The sequence below is a fragment of the Scophthalmus maximus genome, chromosome 4 (assembly GCF_022379125.1).
Source record: "Scophthalmus maximus strain ysfricsl-2021 chromosome 4, ASM2237912v1, whole genome shotgun sequence".
Lineage (NCBI taxonomy): Eukaryota > Metazoa > Chordata > Actinopteri > Pleuronectiformes > Scophthalmidae > Scophthalmus > Scophthalmus maximus.
In genome coordinates this window covers 27,949,971-27,977,329 of record NC_061518.1, presented here as the reverse complement: position 1 = coordinate 27,977,329, position 27,359 = coordinate 27,949,971, and the positions used below count along the sequence as shown (strand labels likewise).

Here is a 27,359-nt window from a genome sequence, read left to right as displayed (position 1 = left end):
CACAAACAAAATAATTTAATACATTAAATAATAACATATTATTATTCGCTTTATGTTTTTTGCTGAACCGATCTATCATTTTTATGATTATGATAATTATTATTAGTATCCACATTGTTGTTTTAAATTATTGGATTTAACCTTCATTTCAGACACACATACATCCATATCAGTCAAAAATAATTGTTGTTGTAACCTTAAGAATAGGCTTTTATTAGAAGTAAAATATTGTTTTGGCATTATAACTAGGGATGGCCCGATCCAATATTCCATGTCGGTATCGGGCAATATTGGCCAAAATGCCTGGATTGGATATCAGAAGTAAAATCTGATCCGATACATTACAGTAAACATACCAAATAAATGCCTATTTACATATCTACTAAGCCTTGAATGACATTCGGGAAACATATTTTTATGTTCATTTATTATTATTTAATTAACAGTTTACAGTTCCAAATTTTAAAACATTCTGCCAAAGGTTCTGTGAGAAATAAAACAGCAGTGTTCCATTACTCAGCAATGTTGCTGGCTATGTGTGTCTTCCTTGAGGGGAGTTGATTGCTTGTTTGACAGTTGGATATGATGGCTTGGTTAAGCAAAGTGCATTTATTTTGTGAGCACGGAAAAGATTGTATCAGATTAGTATCGTATCGGTAAGATACTCCAGGTTGCATGATCGGTATGGGATCGGACACGAAAAAGTGGTATCGTCCCATCCCTAATTAAAACTATGAATAAACAATGACATGTTGACATAAAAAAAACAGAAGGACCCAAACAAAAGAGAAACAGGATATCCGGTGGAACCGGAAAACCGGCTTGTCTCCCTTCTGGAAAAAATGGCTGTTCCAGTTCACCAGGAACAAACCTCGGCGTTTCGCGAATAGCACGTTTCGAGAGGCGAAACCGTTCTGTGTGCAACAGCCACCGCACTTTCGTCACGCTGTGAGATGTTACGAACGTAACCGCGGCGTTGCGTGTTTCTTTGTCGAATCTGCGTGCGGTTCTGAGGTTTGCCACCTGCGAGCCGGCTAACGTGTTAGCCGAGCCACCTGTCACCCGGCGCTAACGAATGGCTAACGAGTAGAAGCTCCGGACGAAAGGAGAACCGCCTTTCCTTTCGGGGGTCACTTTGAGCGGGGCTGTTTTATTTAAACCGGGAACCCCCCGCGCCTAAATGCCCGAGCAAGGCCCCAGGATGAACGGCTTTTCTCTCGGTGAACTGTGCTGGCTGTTCTGCTGCCCGCCCTGCCCCAGCCGCATCGCGGCCAAGCTAGCCTTCCTGCCGCCGGAGCCCACGTACTCGGTGCACACCGATGCTAGCGGCGCGACGAGCTTGCACCTGACGGAGCGCGCCGACTGGCAGTACTCCCAGCGGGAGCTCGACGCCGTGGAGGTGTTCAGCACCCGGAGCGGCCGCGGCAACCGGGTCGGCTGCATGTTCGTGCGCTGCGCGCCGAACAGCCGGTACACGCTGCTGTTCTCCCACGGCAACGCCGTGGACCTGGGCCAGATGTGCAGCTTCTACATCGGCCTCGGCTCCAGGATCAACTGCAACGTGTTCTCCTACGACTACTCGGGCTACGGCGTGAGCAGCGGCAAGCCGTCCGAGAAGAACCTGTACGCGGACATCGAGGCGGCCTGGCAGGTCTTGAGGAACAAGTGAGTACGAAGCACGAGGGTGTGACGATGGGTCAGCAGTTCGGGGGCCATGTTGTAAGCGACATGCTCCTGCGGAGACAACCCAGCCTCTAGAAAGGGCTGCCTCGGTTTGTCGGTGTGAAGCAGGTCTGTGACACAGTGACGAGACGACCAGCACAATGCACGGAAGAGACTGCCTTCGTGAGAACCAGAGCTGCAACTAACGATTATTGTCTCGATCGATCGATTAGTTGTTTGCTTCGTAAAATGGTGAAAAGCGACGCAACCAGAACACATTCACATTTAAGAAGCTGAAGTCAGTGAGTTTAGATCGACAATAGTTGGCGATTCATTTGCTAATCGATTAGTAATCCATTAACTGTCGCTGCTCTAGTGAGGAGTGGCCTGACGATGTGAATTTTTCAGCATTGGAAACAAACGCCACTGCGTCAGAGAAGTAAACCTTTCATCAAGCCACTCATTTTAATCCGCATGTCACATTTGAGTAATTACTCTCGTCACTGAGAGACCGACTCAACCACAGAACGAGGTGCACAGCAAACAGTGGCTGCATCCCAACGTATGAAGACAGAATTTGCCACTTGAGAAGAAAACCCGGTGAGGTCCACTCAGTCATGGGCGTGAAAAGGGCGGGTTTGATTAGATTCAAATTCTGATTCATGGCGTCTCACCTATAGCGTTGGGTATCAAGAATCGGTTCCGGATTTCCAAGATTGGTGGATTCGATAAAGACACCTGCATTTCCGTTCTGCATTATCTGTTCCTTAACTTCATACTTTAGTCACGCAGTGCGCATTAAATAGTCCATCAAATTTTTACTTATCTGCCTAGATCTTCTACACGACCACGTCATCATTGCGCAAGTATGTCAACTAGGCATGTTGGAAGACGAGCCACTATGTTTACGTCCTGGACCATGGCTGATCAATAACAGAAACTTGAAGGTTTGGACACAGCGAAAATGCAATAACTGCAGTAGAGATATTTTCGTGCAAGGGAGGAAGCGCCTCCAATATGTGCAGTAACGTGTCTTTTTGTGGACAAATAAGATGAGACGTGTGTATGTCCGGGTGTTGCACTGCACGCGCGTGGTTGAGTTGCAACTTTTTGGTTCAGTCAACACGTTATGTTATATATAATTTCATATATACAAAAACAAATATATACATTTTTAGATGTGTCAAATCAATTATAGTTACTGTTTTTGTATGGGTTTTTTTCTGTTCTGGTGTCACTTTACTGTACAATTCACCTACTAAAGCGGCTAAAAATGTCGCCAATGCTACTAGCTTTTTGATTTTGCAACCTTTTTTCTTCTGCTAGTCGCTAGTGGCCTCCATCCAGACGCAAATATACAATGCATAGATATAAATTATCAAAATAGAAATGGCCATATGTTTCCTGAAATCAGAGGAAGACGGTGGGAGTGCTGGTGACAGAGCAGAAGGAAGGAAGGAAACAATTAGAAAATTTCATCGGGTTAAAAGCTCCAGATCAGACAGCAGCCGCTCTTACGTTGGCTTTTACGCCACCATGTGTCTCCCGCCGCTATTTCGGCTGGGAGGGCGGTTAAAAATCACGTTTTGTTTTACAACTTTGACGTGGTATCATGTGTTTTATTTAGGCTATTTCAACGTAATTTTGTTTGACAGAGTTTTAATTTATAAGTTAAATGTAGCTCACCACATAGTTGGATAAGGTTGGCCATAAAAAGAAATGCATAAATGAAAAATATTACATTACATTCATTTAGCAGAGGCTTTTGTCGAAAGCGACTTACAATAAGTGCATTCAACCATGTATATATTACCCAAAAGGGCAAGAATACATAGTGCAAACGATTGGCTCGAAGAAATGTTTTTTTGTCAGGAGCCCTGGTGTGATTTTCCTGGCTTTGTTTCAGCCCTGCAATACGCCACTGACTTACTTACTTCTCTACAATGGTTGAGCAATGTATGAGTCTACATTACACTGCTTTGGGTACATGAAAAGCGCCTTATAAATTAAATATATTATTATTATTATTATTACCCGTAAGACTGTACACGTCTCAACAAAGCTGCTGTCTGTTAGGTTGCTGTGGCAAGGGAGAAGGTCACTTCTGGTTTTATGCAACTCAAGAACTTAACCTGCACTCTGACCACTGGAATCAATTCCAGCAGCAACAGCCAATGTTAAGCACTGATTGGATACTTGCCATTCAGCTAACATGCTGCTTCTCGCCCTCCTCTACTCCACCCAATAAGACAACATGGCTTACATGAATGTGGAATGAATAATTATTATAAGACCTGATCCCTGATGACTCATGGTCTAATATCAGTTCACAGAATGTGATTGAATAGAAATTATATCAGTTTAGAATTTTGTTTGGTGATGGAATAATACAATATAAATAAGGCAATAAAATCAACAATGAATGCCTCCGAAAAAAACCCAACTGTCTTTGTTTTTTGGATGGCTACAGTGATGTGTAGACATTTAAGATTTTAAATAATTAAATTTATTTTACAACAACAAGTACACTAGGTTTTTAACTAGCAAAAGGATCCTGATCTCTTCAGATCGAGCTAGATGTTATGGAACTCCGTGAATGGCGAGTCTGTGATGCTACATTTTTCCTGACTGAGTAAAGATGCTCTTATAACAGAGAAAGAAAATATGATTTAAATGAAAACCTATTGGCTCATGAAGAATGTTGGGCAGCAAGACTGTTCGTGTGATTAATTTATTCATTCTGATAAATTTGACTTGTGAAAAAAAAACATCAATATACGTTGCAGACATTGAAGTCTGTTTTGCCATGTTTAGGGAGGGGCAAGAGAGTTTGGCTGAAACAAACAAAATCATTTTTTTTTTTTAAATCATCTAGGTTAATGTGTCGTGTGTCAACCAGGATGTGCGTGATTAAGTGTTCCACAAACCAAATAATAAAGTGTGGAGCTGAAAATGGGGCCTAATGAGAGCCTTTGTTCCACTGAGTAGATACATACTGTTTTCATTATTCATGCTCAATGTTGAATCCGTCACCTTGATTGTCTAAGCAGTTGTGACGTTCCACTGTTGATTGGCAGCCCAACCCGGACCATGCAAACCTGTATTGTTCATTTTTAAGAATTATTTACGTTATTCAATCTGTTGATCGTTTATTGGATTAAGTGTAACCTTTTTACCTTTTTTTCAAATAACAGTCCAAAACCTTCAGTTCTTCAGTAGTTCTTCAGACTTGAGGGGGTGATACCAGTGAATGATAAATGCCGTGAAATGATTATTTGATTCTCAAAATCTTTGAGTAAGTAATCCGTTCATAAATCACTCCATACGTTGCTAGGTACCAGAGGACGAGTGCCGGCGTATCTAGCGGCCGGCGTAGCCAGAGTATGTTACTAGCTGCTAGAGGAGGGCTGTTAGTGTTTTCCCTTTTTCAGTATTATTGGCTCTCATTGGGGTTTTTTCTGATACCAGTGCTAAATCTCTACTTTTAAAATGGTCACGGTGCCAGAACTGATCATTTATTTCTTTTAAAAAGTGCAAGATGTCAGTTGATGATAAGAACAGATTTTTTTTTTATTGCAAAGGCAAATTGGAATTTTACATATGAACCGTTAACACTTTAAAGTATGCTAAAATATACAAATATAATGAAGTGCCAAACCTTTTTTTACATGAAAAATAAAACCTTAACCAATTACAATTAATAAACACTACATAGTTTCAGTGCTTAATACGGCAAAATACTCCAGTACCAAACTCTGTTTAACCTAACGCCCACACTGCCGCTGAGCAGTTGCAATCACATAGGAAAGGGCTAGCTCAAGCTCATCTTAGCCCTGTGCTCACCGGACCTCATGAGAATTAAAGCTACAGTGTGTAATATTTACACTTATTCACTGAAATGTAATATATTATGTGTTATGTAAGGCTGAACGATTAATTGCATTTGCGATAATATCGCGATATGATAAAACACGATTTTCTAACCGCATGGGACGTGATTACACGGGTCACGTGATACGTGAGCGAGTGGAGCATTCGGTTCCAAAACAAGCATCAGTCACGCTGCACTAACCTGCTGCACAATGGCCTCAAGCTCGACAGGACAGTCGGAAACTGATACAGGGGAGACTTTAGTCTCGAAGAGGAACAGCACGTCGGTTTTAAAAAGGACGATGCTGCGCAGCGTCAGGTGTTGTGCAGAATATGCCGTGCTACCGTTGCTACTTCACAGGCCAACACAAGCAACCTGTATCAGCGCTTGGCACAGCACCACAGCAGCTACATGAGGAGTTTACGGCCAACAATCAGTGACAGTAGTGACGAACACAGAACCACACAAGAGTTGTTTGAGACTGTTACTTAATATGAAAATGTCTCACGTGGCACCGTGAGGTGACGAACACCACGACTATTCCCTCGTTAAAGAGACAGACTGCTAACAGAGAGAGAGCTCTCTCCCCCCTTCTCCACTTCAACACATCTCGCTCTCTGTCAGTGTGTGTGTGTGTGTTTGCGTGTGCGCGCGCCAATTAAAATCACAAATCAAATCGCAATATCTGTTAAAAAAATCGCAATTCCATAATTTCCCGCTATCGTTCAGCCCTAGTGTTATGTATTATGTGTGTACTATGTGTTCATATATGTATAATCACCTGCAACAAAGAGCGAATGTTTTTACATCAACTTTGAATGAGTTAAATAAAGTAACATGAGGTGGACCCGACCTCCGTGTAAGTCTCCATGTTTGCTACATCGTGTGAATCATTTGCACAAAACGGTCCAGAATACATCGCATTTGTGTTGAATTTCAGCGCTGCTGGAAACGGGAAATGGAAATAGCGGTGCGCCACGATAAAGTGTCCCTGTCGGGTGCTCAGTTGGTTGAGGTTTGCAACGTGATCACCAGATGTCGCCAGAAAATTACAGAAATTACACACTGGGACTCTTAATAAACAACATACATCTTGATGTTGGAATCCTGTCGCGTCAAACAGCCACACTTTGGACCGTTTACCTTTAGGCATTTTGTTGACTCATGTTGGAGTAGCTACTAGCTAACTGTAGCTAATGGTACATGCTGCCAGTGCCATGTAGAGTGTGCTGCCAGCAGTGTTAAGTATAATGTTAACTAGTGTCACGACCCGGCTCCAAGGAAGGACAATGTGGAGACCACACATGATTTCATAAGGTTCAATTACTTATTTAACAAAACTAACCAAAACAGCAACACAACCAAAGTCCAATGAAATCAAATGACCCAAAGAGAAGAGAGACTTCAGTACCCAACCCTATTTTTGAGGCAGTGAGAAGGTACACTATGTAGGATTTATCTTTATATATATAATGTCAGCTTATCTCTCAGACACCCCTGGCACGGGATGGTCTGATGCTAATCACGATGCCTCTGTCGAATGTTTAACCGATTGAATACTTCTGAAGTTAATACATATTTAATAGTCATTGAGCCGACAGTCTCATTGTCCCATTGTAATTGTGGTGTTGCTATCATATTATGATAAAGGCCAAAGGCTGATCATTACTTGGTATAAAATTAAGCAGAGCCATAGATTTCTCATTCAGAACATGTCCCAGATTAAGGTTTCATTCCATTGTCTAAATGCAACTGAAAGGAAAACAGCTACCTGTTTAAAATAAAAAAATGTAATTGTTCCCCAGCCGTATGTAGAGTGAGCTAACCAAGCATATAGTATAACAGTGTTAATCATTAGGCTCTCTGTAGGGGAGCTAAGCCCCTGAGGAGGAGGAGGTTCATGTTTATTCAATAACTTTTTAATTACATTTTGTGGAAAACCTTTAAGACTATATCCATGAACAGCAATTTGATAATTGTAGTCCCGTTACTCAGCCTTCAGGGCAGAAATCTATTTATCTAAGATCAAACATTGTTTTGCTCAAATCTGTTGGTTTGACATTTTGATTATTGCTAAAGGAGTTTGTGGTACTTTGAAATTACATTTCCAGACAGTGGTCTTCAAAAGACACAACAGACTCCCATCATGCATAATAGTGCCTCCAAACCTGTTTCTTTTGGAGCATCACTGTGAGTTTGAAAGAAATTAGGGGATTCATGTTGCAATTACAAAATAAGGGAGTGTCTTATAAGAAACAAAGTGGAATAATTTGTGACCCCATCCCCATTAGTGTGTATAGATCAAAGCTCGGTTGGATATTCCAATAAGCCCATTTCTATGAGCATCATTTTCTTTCAATTGGGTTACACAGGCCTCATCACATCGGCGAGAATGTGGCCCTTGTGGTTGAAAGGCAGCCCAGTTCCTGTGCTCTTATTGAGAGATAAAAAATGAGGCATGGAAATATCTTGCCACTGAGCTTGGGCTTCAGTCTGTCTATTCTGGACTTTGCTCAGTGTGTGATGTGGCTGTTGTTGGCAGACCAGGCAGTGTGACCCTGCACTGATGATCTCTGATTTCCCAAATGCCCCAAGCAAAGCTTCCAGCTTGCACAATCTGAGATCTGTTTGAATCTGTAGACGCACAGTGGTTCTTTTTTTTGCCTGCATTTCTTAGATTTGAAAGTAATCCCACTGAACAATATTGTACGTTACCTACTGTGATCAGGGACACTTTATTTGCATTTTGGGTTTGGTTATGCGCATAAATCTTACTATAAGGCAAGGAATCTGTCTTTATGTATGAAATCAGATGTATTTCAAACTTGGTAGGTACATTGCTGGGAGCCCAAGGAAGTGCAAAAGTATGGATCCTACAATCGGACACGTTGGCTGTTTATTATGGCAGTCTCTTTGTGGGGAATTAGCCATTTTAATTCAGTGCTTGCCTCCCTGTGTGCGAATGTTTTACAAAAAAATACTATATATAATATAGTGGTACTGTCACCGTATCCTGAGCGTAGTGCCGCCCAAAAGGATCGTGAAAGTACTAACACAACGCTGTGGTGAGACTATATTGGCCATAACTTTCTGAAATGAAGAGCTGTGACTTCCGAAACAGACACTATTATAAAAACAAGTTTTCTTTGTCATGTCATGCACAATGTCTGCCCCAAAAAGTGTCAGTCAAATACAAAACATTGCATCATTTATTAGAGCCAAGTTTTAGTCTCTTATACGATCGTTGCAGCATGTTGCTGACCATGTGTGTCTTCCTTTAGGGGAGTTGATTATTTGTTTCAGAGTTGAGATGGCTAGGTTAAGCAAAGTGCATCCTGAACAATGTATTATTAATATTTTATTTTATGAGTGGGGAAAAGACTGTATCAGATTAGTACTATACTCAGGGTTTTCAGGATCGGATCGGGCACGAAAAAGTGGTATCGTTCCATTCCTAGTAATTACCGTTAAAAGAAGAAAATTCCTCTCGTTTAGACATTGCATCTGATGTTTACCTTGTTCAAAGATTACACACCGTCTCCGTGACCGGTACATTTAACTGACTCTGGGAATCAAAGTAAGTGCAGCTCTTAAGGCAGCATCCCAGAGGGAGTCTTTGACGGTATGGTGTTATATATATATATATATGTATGTATATGTATATATGTATATGTATGTATATATATGTATATATATATATGTATATGTATATGTATATATGTATATATATATGTATGTGTGTATATATATATGTATATATATGTATATATGTGTGTATATATATGTATATATGTATATATATATATATATATATATGTATGGTTCAGCTTATTCCTTTTTTGCCTCCTCGTTTGTGAGTAATGATCAGCTGTTGGCTCCGTTTTGTTAAGGATAGTGTTTTCAGTCAGCGTCGTTTAAAACCTGTTTTCCCCGGACGCCTTATTTCAGAATATTGACGTTGTTTTAGCCTATGGCAATCCACCTGAATGCCTCAGGCATCAGTCTGGACCTGCCATGTCCACCACAGAGGTCTATTTACTAGCCCTTAGTCAAAAGTGATTTGTAATGCTGGGTTGCCTTTTCATACAATTCCCCCACTAGGCTTGAATCAAATAGCATTAAGTCCAGTTCTGACAATGTCTGCTGAAATAATATTTCACCTAAATATAACTGTCTTTTTGTCATCTTCACTGAAAAGCTTTTGTTTGATTTGTCCTTCCAGAGAGGCTGAGACACCTGCCTCTTGATAACCACACAATAGGCCTATTTTTCTATCAATATCAATAAATTGTTACTTTCTGAGATATTGGCACATGTCAGAGGGTTGCTTCAGGATGTGGGGCTCGTTTGTTTCCAGTTTTAAAAAGAATGGTTTTGTGACATTTAAGCCCGTATTGAGTCAGGGCTCAGAAAACGAAAACTGTTTTCAGGATGAAGGAAACATTTCTGCCTGTAAAATCTGTTTGTTTGTTTGTTTTGGCAGAAAACACACACGATCTATTGCCTTGATCCCTTGCCACCTCTGTAGTTTACAAAAAGCACTGAGGCGTTTCATCACCTGCAGTGGATGAAACCATTTAAAGGGGCAGTTAGCGAATCTGGAGAAAGTTTGTCTCTTTATTGTTGTTGTTGTGATTTTACTGCTCTGGCCAGGCCAACATACAGTGTTGTGAGGTGCTGTCCGCACCATTTTTTTTGTTTTTCAATTTACAGAGACTGGGCTGAGCCGAAAACCCATTATTTTTTTACAGAGCACACACAAAAGCGACAGCTAGCGGACGGTGAGGAAAAATTTGCTGATTTTTACAGAATGTGTATTGCTTTAGAATCACTTACTGCCCCTTTAATAAATTCCCACTATTACCTACATAAGCTGACCTGTAGATGCATTTTTAACCTGAGACGGTTCTACCTTGGCTTTGACTTCCAGGTTTTTGTGCCAGTCCTGATGTTTCCATGGATTTTTTACACAGCATATTTGAACGGACCATTTTGGACTGGCCCGAGTTTGCATGTGGAAACACTTCTCTCTCTTTTTCATCCTCTCTCCCTCTTGTAGCTCTGTTTCTTTGGAAGTAGCTCTCTATTCACATGTTGTAAGTGTCACTCCTTGAACTGAGGGTGGCATCAGTAGATTGATTCACTCATAAATATCACAGAGAAAAGCAAGGCCCCGATTCCTTTTAATCAAACATGTTTTCATCTTGAAATATTTAACTTGTAGCTTCTACTCTCCACTTTAAAGAGGTGGAGTTGATTTCAGCTTTGCATTCAAATTTACAGCCCTGTTAAAGCTCAACACATGCTTGGGCTTCTGCTCTCAGACAAGGGGCCAAGGGACTGTAGTGCCATTCAGCTATGCAGCCACATGTTTTACACAAGCACTGATTTATAATGAATACAAAGTAATTGGCATAAGAGTAAATAAAGCAGATGAGACAAACATGACTGTGGTCTGCTAGGTTGCATTGTCCATGAGCCATAAACCACCACCACCACCCCATACCCCCTAGTGTGGCCTATCACCCAACTCTGAATATGTTTGTTTCTTAGACCAGGTCATGGGTCCTATAATAATGGGTGAAAATGTGGTTCCAGAACTTTGTAGATGAAGGCCAGACACAGGTTTCCAAACTTATGGATGATAGATGAAAAGAACCAATGCATAAATGTTTGCTTGGGGGAACTCATTTGATTTTTGCAGTCAAAGATCAAAAGGGGAACGTTTGACCTTGTCTCCGTCATCTTGGCAGAAGATGAAAGCGCAAGGTGATAATTCTAGTTAAAGTTGTTTTAAAACGCTTTCAATTAGATTTCAGTTTTTTTAAATGTACATAGAATGAATAGTTGTGAAGGAATATGCTGTTTCATAAATGCAGCTATATCACACAACAGTGCGTACTTATTACTCCACTCAGCTTCTTCAAAATGAAGGAATGGAAAAAATGGAAACTTTGGACATGTAAAAAAAGTCATTTTATTTTACATCTTACAAAGTATCGTAAGTTTCTCACAAGCTGTCCTGAAGGTATTATTAGAGAGTGACATTAGGGAGTAAAAAATTGCGATAAGATATATTGTCTGATAGACATTTAAAAAAAATCTGGCAATGATTCCTTAGATGACATTATTAAACCCTCATGACAAAGAAATGTAATTGAGGCCTTAAATATTACAGTTTAACCATACACACATTTTATTGCATCAAATCTTATAATAAATGCATTTTTTTCTGCTATGCTTATTCTGTAAAATAAAAAATTATAATATGCGTGCAAATCGTCAAACATAAATGCTGATACTGAAATGTCTGTGCGAGGCCCATATCAGCTGATATTATCAGCTAACCAATATATCTGTCTGGCTCTACTCTACCTGATTATTGAAGTTGTAGTTAGTTACAGTAGTAGACCTGAAGAGCAGTACACAAAGTGTACAGCGTCTGACCAGTGATGAGACCCTTCTACAGAAAATGCAGTCTGCAGGCCCCTACATTTTATGAACAGCTCATTACTGATAAAAACATGTCGTGCTCATGTATGATGATACTTGAGCTTGGACAAAATGGTTGTCACATTACAGTCTCGACTGCTGCTCAACATATAATGAATAACATGAGAGCTGGTATTGAAACACGTAGGACAGTTGAGGGGTTCCTTCCACATTTGTCCTTTGTTTCACAGTAACCCGAGTCAAATCTGTGGCTAACATCACTCAGAGCTTCTGCAGTCTTGCTATGCCTATGAGAGCTTGTAATGTTTGCCAATGAACAGCATCAGGCTCCAGTTATGTATATTTATGTGCGTGGAAGACCAGGATTTTGTGGTCAGGATTTCCTGGTCTTGGTAGCTTGTGGAAGTGGGGTTACTTTTGCTGCACAGTAATGTAATGTGCGTTGAACTGCCATCCTCACCATTATCCTTTAAAAAATTCCAAACAACATATTGTGAAAAACTTTCCAAACATAAACATAATGTGTTTGTCAGAACTGGGCTTGCATAAATGCATTTGTTCTTTTTCACTGTCACTTGTTGTTTTTGCTTATGATTCATTGTTACTGTTGCTGCAAAGCTGTGTTCTTTGTGCACAGCTTGTCTTGTGGTCTTTGGCACACTTTTTTTTGTCGATGGAGCTCGGGGAGAAATTGGGAATGCCTCGTTTGCTGTCTGTTCAAGCAAATATGGCAGAAGTGTTGTCACAAAAGTATGAGATGGCAATAGAGGCCTGAATTGAGTCATTTTAATACATTGAATTATGCAGCCTGTTGAGCTGTGGTGTCTCACATGGAATATTCCTCTGGTTAGCATTGCTAAAATGTTAAATAGTAAGGCATTAACATTTAATACAGGTTTATTTGTATTTCAGCAATTTCCAAAAAGAATGAAGCCAATTAATTTTTAAAACAGAAACATTTGACTTCTTACATATAATTAAAGTCCACATTCAAGAACTACCTGCAACAAAAGTCAAGTTTACAAGTTCATTACTGAGTTTTTTGTTGTTGTTTTGATTTTTTGCACGACGGATTGGATCCTGCTGGGCACGGAATATACCAAGCTTGCAAAAAATCTTCACAGATGATTAATTTCAGCTGCCCTTAGCTGGAAGGGTTTTGTTGCTCCATAGTCTTCTACTTCAAAAAACGTTCGCAGTGTGTTCGGGGATCACTGTCAAGTTGGAAAATGTCTGTCCTGTCAAGCTCATTTCATAACGCCGTCACTCTGAACGTTGCCTCCCCCAGACCTTTTGCACTCATGCAGCCTCAACAACCTCCCACCTCCACGTTTCATGGCCGGCCCAATGTGGTAACTGTGGTCATCCTGACCAGGTTCACGCCAGACAAGTTTAATCTCGCAGTTTTTCTTCTTGAATGCTGTCCTAAGTTGGCTGTATGCAATGACCTTCGCTGTCAGATCAGTCACCGAAACGCCAATTTCCACAGATTATCCTCGTGCCACATTATAAGTGTTTAGTTGATAAAAAGGAGTGTATATATCACACATCCTTGCTCCTGTCTTGTCTGCTTAACGGTGTTGACTGTTTGAGACCTGGCACGTGAAGTTGCTGTGGAATGCCATTTACCCAGGACCCTCTCAAAAGTTCTTATCTGATTCCACAAAATTGATATACAGTGGTTGTTACAAATATTAGTGATGATCAATTTAGAATTTAAACAAATTGCACAGGGTTGTATTTAGAGCTGCAAACAGTTAATCGATTAATTGATTTGTAATTGTTTACTAAATTAATTGCAAACTATTTTGATTAGCAATTAACCTGTTCAGCTTTGTAGGTCTTTCACTATGAACCAGGTAACAGTGAGGTGTCACTCATTCACCCTCTCCTCAGTCATCCTCCTACCAGCTCCAGCTGAGAAGGGGCTTCAGGCTTAGATTCATACATCATAGACAGAGTGCATAGAGTGCATTCATTTCTTGAAATATGTTGGCAGCACCGATAACTTTGGAGCTTATCGATACTACAGTCTTTCATAAGACTGGGGCCCATTTAATACCGGGTGACGATTCCAGTGCCGGCCCTGGCAATGTTGGCGCCCTAGCTGGAGTTTTGATCAGCGCCCCCCACCCCTAACACTTTAGGGCTGGGGGTTTGTCAGTAGCCTATATGACAAACCCCCCACCCCCATTTGTTGTCCAACACTAATTACCACTTGCAATGCAAGAAATTAAACATTGTAGTACATCTAAGATGTGCAATATATAATAATATGAAATAATAAAAATATTATTAATAAATAATTCAAGAAACTTTTGAGAACTGTTAAGAATAATTTCATCCTTTCTTGACTGATTTTGCAGCTGCAGCTCCCAGGCAGGAAGCACACGGCTACATTATGTTTTCGGCACCCCCATGGATGACGGCGCCCTTAGCATTCGCCTATACAGCCTATCCCAAGGGCCGGCTCTCGATACCCATCCCTAATGTGTAATGTGTTTCCTTGGTCGCACCGCTGCGACCAAGGAAATATTTTAGTCGCACTTCAGTTTTTCAGTCGCATGTTCTGCAGCCCCGGCTTATAATCTTCTTCAAAGTTGTGCAGTGTCCTGCCAGAGGCACTCCAATGTTTTGTGAGTCCGTTTGGCAGCCCAGGAGCAGTTTGTTCATCCATGTGTGGGGTCATAATCTATCAGGACGACTGTTCAGTTCGGTTGCTGCTTATCAGAGGCAGGATTTGTCTAGGCCAGCAGATTAGTCACACTCAAGCTGTTATCTGAAGAGCTGTTATGATGGCATCACTTCATAGGACACACACAATCTAACGCCTATTGTCCAAATCCTTTGTCATGGCTGTCTGTTAAGCAAGGGTCTAATCCTTTTGTGTCTACGTGTTGTGGCAAAGGGGCTGCTGAACATTTCTGCTCGGCCTCCCCTGCATTCCCAGCACTGTCAATAGATGGGACGGTTTGCTAAAAGCTTCCTCCCCCGATAGTGAGCTCTGCCAAGGGACCATGCCGTCCTCGTTCTCTCTTCCTCTCCCTGGCAGATTCTAGACAGGTCTGTTTCCTGTCAGCATTGCCTTTCCACCCTGCTGTGCTCAAGAAGAGAGGCCGTAAAAAGCCATGCCACTGTCCAGGTCAGAGATCAAACGGTTCTCTATTGTGCACCATGCAGTGCATACCTGGAACCAGGAGTCCTGCACAGTGTTTTTCCAAGTACACTTTTAAAAGAAGTCAGATGTAGAAAGAAATGGTGCTGCTGAAGGGCTCTCACAGAGCCACAAATATTCAGTGAGGATAGGAGCATGGTCAGTGTCATGTCATCCCCGCATCCATGGTCTGTTAATGAGGTTTACCACATGCTCGCACAGGTATAATGTGTCATATGTGATGATAACGTGAAAATCCAGAATCATTTTTTTTCTTACATATGAATGTGCCTTTAAACACGGGTTCAGCGACACGAAGAGGCAACACAAGTAGGGCTGCAACTAATGATTAGTTTCATATTGATCAATCTATTGAATATTAAATCAATTAGTTGTTTGGTCCATAAAATGTCATTAAATTGTGAAAAAATAAGATTGTGTTCCCCAAATCCGGAGATGATTTTTTTTTTCCTCACCAAATATATTTAGTTTACTTTCATAGAGGACCAAAGATATCAGAAAATATTCACACTTGAGAAGCTGAAATCAGAGAATTCTGAACTTTTTTTCACCATAAAAACGACTTGAACCGATTAATCGATTATTAAAATAGTTGCCGATTACTAATGAATCAACTGTTGCAGCTCTAAACATAAGTGTCTGCTGAGCTAAGTCCGAAGAATCCTGATGTATTTTACATCACTCTTTAAGTCTTTTTATAAGACACAAATAACTTTGTCAGTTTGAGACCACTGTCAAACCAGTTTTGTTTATTTTTGGACCCCCTCACCACCTCGCAGAGCCAACATCGATTAACATAAATATCAAGATTATTTTGTTTATACTCTATCTGAATCAATATTTAATTAATTATATACACTAAATAAGATAATTCTTTTTTGGTCCCACAATGGGGAAATTTGGATGTTACAGCAGCAAATTGGATAGCAGAAAACACAAAAAGTAATGGATATGTACAAAATATAAGATATTTAAATACTATATACAGTGCAGTAACAATAATTACACGTAAGGAGTACGTATTGCACAGTTAGTAATTGCACTTATTTGAAATGAAATGAACATTCCACTTTTAAGTGTTGAGTGAATTATTACTAAGCTAGCATACAAACAGCTAAAAGCCAACACTAAGTAGGCCTCTTTTTAACTTTATTACAGGAGCACTATATTTAACTGCCTTATAATTATAACAGTATTTTATTTAACATATTACAGTTCTGTATTTAACTTTATTATAACAGTACTGTATGTAACGCATAGGTAAATCCCTTCTATATCGGACTATGACCTCCTGACATCTTAAGTGCTAACTTCCTAATGACAGTTTTTGACCTGGCTTTAATAGTAATGATGCTGCTGAAAATAAAACGCAGAATTAGTGACTGAAATATGATGTCCATTGTTTTTGGAAATATGCTGTTAAATGTCTCACCAATCTGTCCTTGATTTTATGGGGACAGATGGGCAGAGGAAGGTGGAGAGATGAGACACTGTACAGCATGTGTTATTGTCGCAGTGGCATATTTGACTTAAACCCTTGGTTTGCACACACATGCGCAAAAACACACCCATTAAAACTGAAAGCACTGATCATTCCCATAGTTAAATGCAATTCCATTTTTTCTATGTAATATCGCCTTATAAACAAATCTGGCTTGTCTGTTTGTTGTTGCACAGGTACAGTGTAGCACCTGAGAACATCATCCTGTACGGTCAGAGCATTGGCACAGTGCCCACCATTGATCTGGCTGCTCGCTATGAATGCGCCGCTGTCATCCTACACTCACCGCTCATGTCAGGGCTGCGGGTGGCCTTCCCTGATACACGCAAGACCTACTGTTTCGATGCCTTCCCCAGGTGAGTGACGCACAGCAACAGTTTCCAACCATATTGTAAAATCCATCCATGTTGGCCACCAGGCCAAAATGTACTTGCTTTGTAAATTATAATGGTTACAGGTGTTACTGTTGATTGTGTGGCTTTTGCTTGAGAAGAAAATATTTTGTGTTGGTGATAATATCTTTATGGCTATAATGATACATTCTTAAGAGACTGTAGTTACACTGGTACTCCAAAGAATATCCAATATAATGAACACACAATTGTCTGGACTCTGAAGTTTTCAAACCCAATTTTTTCTTATATCCAGGCCGATGCAAAATCTTTCCTTGAATATTTTTCCCCTTGAATTGTACAAATGTCAGTGGAGTTTTGAATGAGGTTAATTTTTTTGGAGCTCAACCTGGAAGTTAGAGAGGAATAAACAAGGTAGCACATACATCACCCCTGACCCCACACACTCCAGCTCTCAAGCTGTCAGACATGTAATGAACCTCTCAGCTCCTGACAGATTTTCCAACAACTGTTAGGCTGTCATTTGTTTAGATGCTTCCTCACCCACAATACGTTCACTGCTTTAGCCTCATTTCAGACCAGTTACTATATTCACATGCAACACTTATTGTATACAAGTGTGTGACAGTGATTTGTGATAGCAGACTTATCTAAAAGTGACAAGTAAAATGAGTTACCTCTCATGCCTGATATATTTTTTAAGGAATGATTGAAAAAGCGACAGTCATGGAGTCAAGGAATTTACAGCTCGATGTTTAAAGTAATGACTTTTAATATACCCAGGTCCCAATGGAACTGCTGTTCAAATTAAATCTTTCTTGCTGCAGATGGTTCGTCTTATTGCTCCTGCCTTGGAGTCAGCAAAATGAGCAGGCTGTTACTGCATATTAAGTGTTGTCAAAGTAGAATATTTGGGTTGATTTATCATTTTAATCAGTAACATCCGTTAAACCATCTGTAAAATTAGTGTTAATAAAGCAGTAGATGTTGCACAACCCGATGTAGCGTACTTTACCAGTGTCACACTCACTTGTCGAGGTGGAAAGCTGCAATTACTACACATCGATGTATTTCGGTGGCTCACACTGCTGTGTGGCGAAGCAGTGTGTCAAGTGGGCAAACTTAAGCTGGGCATAAATTTGTGTTTACCATAGAAGAAGAACAATTACAAGATAGAAACGTAATCTGTTTGGGGAAACCTTGAAAAAAGAGGCGTATATGGACTAACGCACGCACTATATGTCAAACAAACATTATAATTGATGATATTACCAACAATAACAGCAAAGAGACGCCTTTTTATCATATTTAATATACTATTTATTTCTTATACTCGGAAGCCAAATTGACCATGTTGCCACTTCGCGCAGTCAGGAATCGCTCCCCCCTGTACACTGCACGGGAAACAACGCACGACAATTCAAAAAAGAGTTGGACGACTCAGAAATCAGGGCAAAAACGGGCTTAAACCGCAAAGTTTATGTCCAACTTACGTGAATTAGTATATTTTAAGGCAACTTGTAAACCCAGGGCACAACATGTCAACAACAAAAAATATCAGGAACTGCCTGGACATTATGTGAGCTCATATGATCCATACACACAGGTGAATTTTTAAACGTATACAGTCCTCAAAAAGCTTCTCAGATTCTGAAATCAGACCAGAGTATTTTACCAATTTTCTTAATTTAGGAGATCCGTCCTCCTGGACGGCTGATGAAGCCCTGGAGGACTTTAACTGGCAAAATAAAATGACGAAAAATGTCCAGAAAATCATCACTCATCAGTCTCATTGATAGTCACTGGACGATAAAGAAGAACTTGTGTTGCACTGAGTAGATTTGACCTCCTTTGTCAAGCTTTTCTTGTAAGGAGTTAAAATTGTGTCACAGTGGAAAGATAAGATGTCTGGTGTCAGAGCTTCCCAGCTGGACTCCTATAGAAACCAGCAAGAGCCCACTCGCAGCATAATTTAGTTCTCCAATCAAATATGATGCTGGGGTTTGGCCTACTTTGTCTTCTGCAAACCATACATCATTTGTATGTTGTGCAGATCAACACTTTTCACAAATGCTACTTAGTTTTGTTATTCAGTCTTTCCTGGTGTTCTATTTGAAGGTGTATAGTCTTTGGACAAATAAATAGTTGCTTTAAATAACTTGTGCTCCAAGGCTTGAAACATGGCCATGAAATGTTTCAAAACCCACTTGGGACAACCATCATCTTGTGATGCACCTGGACATATCATTAGTGATGTAACCTAGGGTCATGGGATGTTTTCGGGTCTTTCAAAAACCAGACACCCTCACCCAGGCGACCCAGCCAGGGTTGATTAGGCCCCGGCTTGTTTCCAGGTAGCACTACCGCATCCACGGTTCTCCTCTCCTGATCCACAGCCACCTTGACTCAACTTCTGCTGCTTTGACAGTCGCCAACTTCGTGGCCCTTCGCCTACTGGCCCCTGTGATGGACCAAAGCATTGTTGATTAAGTAATGGACAATGTGCAGGATTCTCCTCAGTTTTCCGAGAGCAACAACCACAAAATGCAAACCACTTCTCAGCAATAAGAATCACAGTGCCAGATTGGACACCTCAAGGAAGCACCGAGACTGGCTGCAAAGATTTTTGCAATGATGTGTTTGTGCATCGGTTTGGGCTAATTTGGTTTTCAGCAATAATTTATATTGATCAAAGATAATTATGAATTATTGAAATCAATAGAGCTTATTAATCAATGTTAATAGCAATGGGGCACCACCCCAAAAAACGTGTGTGCGCGCGCGCCGTTTAACTTGAGACCTCATGTTAAAAGACGGCTACCTTTAAACATGTGACTAACAAAGGAGAGATCGAGGACAAAGTTAACTTCGAACCAGAACACACAAATAGCCTACGTTCTGCCCAGAGCTTAAGCCTCTTACTGTACTCTTTTGCGGGGGAACGAGCGTGTGTGGTCCGTCCTCGGATGCGGCGAGGCGGGAGCCGCGGTGCTTCCTAGCGACTGTCATCTGGGTTCGGATCGACAGGCGGTCAACTCGGTTGAAAGACTGTGGGTTCAGGTCTTTCCTCCTCCATGGATCAATCGACAGAGTGTTCCGTCTCAACGGCTCTTGTCTCGGTACCGGTGCTGTGTCCGTTTCCAAACACGCTCAAGGAAGAGGAAAAAAAAGGGCTGTTTCTGGTTCGTCGGGAATCCTGGGGCCTGGTTCAGCTGCGTACACGGTCACTTCTTCTGGTTTCTAGAATAATCGTTGCTGTGGACGAAGTCTAAGTTAGAAGTGGTTACCTCCTTTGTAGGACAGAGGAACCCACCTGATCAAAGCGGGTTTCTTTCCCGGAGAGCCATGAGCAGCGGGCATCCCATTGTTTTATAGAGTCTGTGACGTAACAAGACCCCTTCCGGTGACGTGCGGGTCTCTGCCAATGAGGGTTCGAGTTGGGCTGTGTCCAAATTACGCCCCCAGGTGGGAGATGCGGGGTTGCCGCAGGTTGCTACGGGGGTCCAGGTGTCTTGTCTTCCTTTCTTTGTTCTGCTGTTTCTTCAGCAGACCATGTGGCATTCCGGGTTATCATATACCCATGGTGCTCGTGCACAACAGATGAGACCAAGACAAAACTTACACCAAAGTGATGGAAAGGCCAAAGTGTGGAGAAAGGAAGGACCTGCTTATGATCTTCATCTGTAAAGCTCCGGTGTTACGAAACTTGACATCTAGTTCAGGTACCTCAAATTTGTCATCATCTCTGGCATGGTTCTATCTCTTGATTGGACTCCACCTGTTGCACATTCAATGGATCTGACTGATTTGAAGGGAAATAAAACAAGCCATGAGGTTGAAGGATCTGCCTGCAGACCTCTCCTCCTCCTCTTCTACTGAAGATAGATATACATCTCACATGTACCCCAATAAAATACATATCTTCACTATTGAAAGGTAAATAATCAAATAGTTCTAAATCAAGATCAGTTAAGGTGTTCAAAGTCAGTAGGCTGTCACATACATATTCAGTCAGCATTCATATCTGCTGCTGCTTGTGATACAGCTTGTTGTAGTTACTGGTTGTCAACATTAATTTAGCTGACATTAAAAACGGCACAGATTTGTCCTCCTAAGCCAATAAGGCATAATTAGACATTTACACTAAACCCTTGAGTTTTACATATTAATAGATTAAGTTGCTTGAAAATATTAATTACTAAATGTAATTGGATTCTATAAGGGATTGTTATTTTTAAAGATTAGATACTAAATCCCTTTAAGAAAATGTAATAAAACCCAAGCCCCTATATTCTTATCTGTGAACCAGTGTTTTTCTCTCCCTGGTTGCAGTTTGCGCTTTGTAGCTGTCACATTCATATAAATATTGGGTGAGATAATGTTTGACAGGCGCGCAGAAGCGAACAGGATAATAGTTTTATTCCATCTGGATTGAAATTAGCTTGCCACGTTTTCCCTGTGTTTATCTTCCAACTAACCTCTGTCTTAACAGCAGGGCACCACGTAGGCTGAGCTGCCCACCTAGTTATGGGCGGCTGATGATTAGTGAGAAATTTGTATGCGTGGCAGACACTGGTGGTTTGCACAAGTCAATCCAGGCCACAAGACACTGATCATCATTTGACTTACTGAGTGTGAGTGAGTGAGTGTGGTACATACAGACACATTTACACATCCATGGTATCCTCTGTGGAACAAGACAGTGTTGCTACTCACGAGCTATCAGAATTTTGGACTATTGGAATAGGAGCTACAGCAGTATCGGAGCAGAACATTTGTGACATGTCCAGTCCTACTGTGGCCTTCAGAGTCTGTGGTCTCACTGTGATGTGCTCAGACTGTGACATGCTGGCCGACGTGTTGGACATGCAGGAACAACAAAACACCAAGAGCCAGCAGAAACTCTCATCTCCATTAGCTTGTGGCACTATATCACAGGCTCTCAGCGCTCTCTTGACACCCAAAGATACCCCTAGCCTGACATTACTACAAATCTCTGTCGGCTGCTGTGATCAACAGCACCATCTGCAGTGTGCGTGGAGCGAGACAGGAGCCCAAGCTGTGGTGCAAACTGGACCGTGGAGGATGGACGAGGCCGGGAAAACCCTGGTCTGATCAGTTTTCGTACTCTCTGTACCTGACAGTGCGTACAGTGCCTCTCTGTACCCACTTGCCCCCAACAGATGTATGAAAACATGTGTTTAAGAGCATGTGTGAATAAAATGTAACAGTATTACAAAATCATGCCTTAGCAAACCTTTGATAACACAACAACAATGATCATTTTGCGATCACTGCTGAAACAGCGTTGTCCGTTTGAAAAAAAATCACATGATCGGCTTGTCAGCGCATAATGCTGTCTACACAGCCATTTTGTTTCTGGAGAGCAATGTGATCCAATCCTGCTGTGGACTGATCTCATGTCGAGCCTTATGAGTATCACCAGTGATGTACGTTGTACTGTACATAAACGCACTGCTGAAAACTAGCTCATTTTTGTCCAGAAGCCTGTCTGCAGTAACTGCGTGGCGACTAGATGCTTCTTTTTGCCCAGCCGCCTAGCTAATGTCTACCGATAGTCTGCACAACATTGGTCAATTTTAGCGTCTACCAATAACCTGCATGACATGTTTCGGGGACAACTGTAAAACATAGCTACAGAAAAAAAATTGTTACACACTACCCCTTTAAACCGCATGAGTCACAAGCTACACCAACCCACCACCACACTTTTCTGTTCAAATAAATGAAATCATTTTGCTTTATTTCTGATTTCCCTTTAAATACAGAAAAACACATTAGTTAAAAATAAGAATTCTCAGGCTACAATTTTTTTTTCAATTAACTGTTATTATGCCAAGCGTAAAGCTACCTTTCTGGTATCGTTCATCTGAACTTTAAAACTGATCCTACAGCAGCACTTCCACCTGAGCTGAACTGTTGTGTACTTCTTCAGACGGAGACGTGGCGAAACAGCAATATTCCGAACTCAGCTTATCGGATCGACAGGCTGCTGCTCTTCCCAGCCAACCGCAACCATCTCTCCGGGAAAAATTGTGGAGGTGGACTCTGTTAACATTAACAGAATTTCACGTGATTACTGGGGATTTTAATCATGTCCAACTGACCGACACACTTCCAAAGTTTTAACACAATGTTTACATAGCAACCCAATGAAACGACACGCACGACCATGTGTACACCAACTAGGGATGGGTATCGTTATGGTTGTAACCGTACTACTACTCTTATTGATACTGCTTATCGATCCTGCTTATCGATCCCGTACTTTAACGGCACTGTTAGCAGTTCCTCTTGTTTCCTTTTTAGGAGAACTTTTTTAACAAAATCAAAATAGAATGGAATGGACACGTTGTCTTCAAGTGTTTCCTGCGGTTAAAATATACTCTCTCACTAGGGGTAGGGTTGCAACGACGCGCCAATAAGACGATTTTTGTAGAATGTTTCAACACATTGCACTGTTTACTTTCATCCCCAGTGATGGTAAATCCCGTTCTGGAGTATGTAGAAAATTAAACTTAATCCCAAAAAAATTCAGGCAGAGAGATCCTCGGAGCTAGTGACTGTGAGCATGGCGAGGTCCGTAGAAACGGATTGGTTGCAGCAGTGAACGTGCATTGCAGGTTACAGTCTGTCTTGTCAAGACAAATGAGAAGAATATTTGCGTGAGTTAAGCGACCTGAAAAATTTGCATCAAACAACAACAACATACATAAGCTACGTCTTACCTTTAATGTTTTTTCACGATCAGTTGTGTTTTGATCCATAAATCCACTCCCGTTAGCACATATCTGATTCATATAGATAAACAAAGGATTAATTTCCTAAACAGAAAATAATCGTTAGATTAATTGATATAAAAAGAATGTTTAGCTGCAGCCTTAACTAGGGATGGAGGACGCTTGAGCGCTGAGGTAGCTTGTTCTCCCACCACCACATCGGAGCATCTTCAGTTATGGGTCTGCCATAGTGATCTGAATTCCTGTTCATACAGTGTCGGAGGAAGTATTCACAGTCGTGACTTGAAGTGCTAACACCACACCGCAAATAATGATCAGTTTCATAATGGACTAATCTGATGATTTTCTCCATCAATGGATTGATTGTAACATCACTGAAAATAGTGACAAAGGTTGTAACAAGTTCTTAACGACACAAATATTCTTTTCTGTTCAACTCTATCAACACTTGAATGCATTTTGTATATTTTGTGATCTTGACCCCCCCCCCCCCCAAAAAAAAAACATGTTAGAATATCAGGAGTCTGTGGTCTGACTAAAATGTTTTCGTGATTTGACTATTCTCTTCTCTTAAGCCCAACTGTCTTTCATACTCACCCTTAATCTCTCTCCTTCCTTCCCGCTCCGCAGTATTGACAAGGTGTCCAAGGTGGCGTCCCCAGTACTGGTGATCCATGGTACGGAGGACGAGGTCATCGACTTCTCTCACGGCCTGGCCATGTACGAGCGCTGCCCCCGTGCCGTTGAGCCCCTGTGGGTGGAGGGGGCTGGCCACAACGACATCGAACTGTACGCCCAGTACCTGGAGAGACTCAAGCAGTTCATCTCCTTCGAGCTCCCCACCTCCTGAGGGGGAGCGGAGCAATCAGGCCCCAGGGTTCATCTCAACACACTCCTCGTCCTCTCCTGGGCCTCCTCTGGTAGCAAAGGGCACGGGACCGGAGCAAACTCATGGCGCTTTGCTCCCCTGTCCCTTGAGCTGTTTCAAGGTGGTTTCACATGCTGGAAAGGAAGAGGAGGTGCTCTAAAAGTGTTGAGGTGCAGCTGAGCTCGAGACCAGTCCCCAGCAAAGGCGTGCAGCCTTGGCTTTAATCCTAGTGTTTCTTAAACCTGGCTGTCTCACCTTCCTGTGGACCCAGTTTGCCGATGAGCCCGGGCCTCAACAACATTTGCACTCCCTGCTTAATCTGGATTCATTTCCCACTCAAGCCCTCATGTTCTTACTCGCCCCCTCTGCTTCTCCCTCGACCCCCTTGCTTTCCTTTTGACTGAGAGTCTTCGCAATGACCGAGCTTGATTTTTTTCTTTTTGTATTCTTTTGTAACCAGGTGAAGAAGTATCAATTTTGCACCTTGAAATACAAATTTGAAGTTTTGTACTTTTTATGTATTTTTAAGTTTCCATTCAGGGTTGATTAAAGAGTTGCACTTTGAATGTGCAGACATTTTCAGGTAATGTTTTTGTTTTTTTCCTGTCTTTTAAAGATGTATATGTGGATTTCTTTTTGTTATCGACATTCCATGTTTTTTCAATTAGAGTCGACCTGAGTGCAGCCCTGCACATCTGGCAGTTGTTGTCCTGGTGCGTGCTGCGCTCGCATACAGGGGAGAAGATGGCACCAAACTTCATTGAGAAATATAGCAATTTACAACATGCGTTGCTTAGTGGCACGCACGCACACACACACACACACACACACACACACACACACACACACACTACCTACCAAGTCCTTGAATTTGGAGCAAACAAACAACACCGTCAGGACTTACTTCAGTGAAATGATAACATTTAGAATCTGCGCCTGTGTCACTAAGCAACGCAGCAATGAATATCCCAGATGTCGGGTGATGTAGAAGCGAGCGCAGCAGGCGTCAGGTCAGTGCCGTCCGTTCACTGTCGATCATGTGTTGATGAGACTTGACGGCTGCTTCCAACGGGAGCACACTGGACTTGCCGTGCTCGGTTTCTCTGCCCCGACTGAAGACAGTGAACTGTGAATCCCCGCATGCGTGTGAAGGTGTTCATGGCGAACACGCTGCTGTTTTGTTTTTGTATTTTTAAAAATAATGTATCGGTCATTTCACACGACAAGTTAAAAGCCTTATGTTTTCTTACACATTTCACCCAGACATTCCTGGCTTCTCGTGCGACTGATTACTGCTGCTATTCATCAGAGGGATCGATCGGTTGCTCGCGGGACAGCCAGACAGTGTGGCGGGATACTGACTTTGACAGCATGGTACTAAAACCAAATTCAGCCTGACCATCATCATCATCCTCCTGTAAGCCACATGTTCCTGGCTGCAAAAAAAACCATGGACTACTGAGCCCTCGTGATAGTTCGGAGTCGGAGCTCGGATGAGAGCAAAGACATCTGGGTGAAGCATGACGGGGGGGACATTACAACCCCCCATAAAAGAAAAAATATATAACACTAGTCAATGAAGTTGAAATCACACCAAAAAAAATAAGTGAAATGCTAAAATGTTTCCAGAAGGAAGATTGTGTTTGAAGGATATTTTGCGTGGCAACTGGTGACGAACGTTTGACTGAGCCGTTTATTGCTGTGAAGTGGTTTGTCCAGTCGGGTGTTTAATGTTTTCTGATTCTAACTACTGTCGGGACGGGGTTCCGGATACTGAGCCTGTCGTCGTCATCCTCTCCTCTAGCGCCTCTTTTTTAAAGCAAACAAAACACTCTGGTTATTGTTTTGATACTGACATTTTTTTTTTACAAAGGCTGTCCAGTCTAAATGTTGATAGATTTACACTGTGTCTGGAGCCAGTTTGTACGATAATCCTCTGTGACTGTAATACTTAAACATCTCCTCTATACATATTCGCCCCTTCGCACGGGGCAGTCTCGTCGATTTTAACACTGGATTCACGATATGCAAATGAGAGCTAATGTTAGTAGAATCTGATTTTGTTATGGTATGTAAAATGAAATTTAAAAACGTGAAATAAGCCTTAAATATACCATGAAACCGATTGTTATACATGTGATGGTTGTTGCAAAGAAGGCAGCAAAATGGATGTTTTAATGCGTATAATGGAATAAAGGGTGCATGGAAGTGTGCGTGACCTTATTGTTTCACTTAGAGGGATTACATGTCAGCCTGTGTTCAGCCCTGTCCTCCCTTCTGTTCTTCTCTCTAAAGGGTTGGTGCACTCATTATTGAAAAAGCAAAATTGATTGAGTTTTGACTTTTTTGTTATCTGTCCGAGAGGGACTGTTTGGATAACTAGAGGCCTCTATAGGTCAAAATCATTCTTTCTCATAATTTTGGTGAACTGGCTGTATGTGACTGCACATTCCTCCCAGCTCACTTTGATTCCTAATGTCGCCTCCACGTCTGTTCACTTCCATTTAGTCCTGAGCAAAGTCAAAAAGGAGACGCTGTCACACTCACGGTAGCTCTTCACACAAGAACCAAGAACAGAAGTTCTACAGATTGACCGGTAATCTCACTGATTGGCCATGTTTCGGTGATGTCATCCTGCATCATCATTTGGGAAATAAAACTCCAGTCATGCTGTGCTGTAATTCTTTGTACATTTATTTGGCTGTGGCATTACAA

At 41.5% G+C, this 27,359-nt stretch overlaps 1 protein-coding gene across 1 annotated transcript; it reads left to right on the top strand.

Annotated features, from left to right (window-relative positions):
• Positions 1–813: 813 nt before the first annotated feature.
• abhd17c (abhydrolase domain containing 17C, depalmitoylase) lies at positions 814–26,852 on the top strand. The gene is made up of 3 exons (XM_035628439.2): positions 814–1,665; positions 16,839–17,018; positions 24,407–26,852. The coding sequence occupies exons 1-3, from the start codon at positions 1,181–1,183 to the stop codon at positions 24,624–24,626; spliced, it is 885 nt and encodes a 294-aa protein (XP_035484332.1). The 5' UTR covers positions 814–1,180; the 3' UTR covers positions 24,627–26,852.
• Positions 26,853–27,359: the final 507 nt, after the last annotated feature.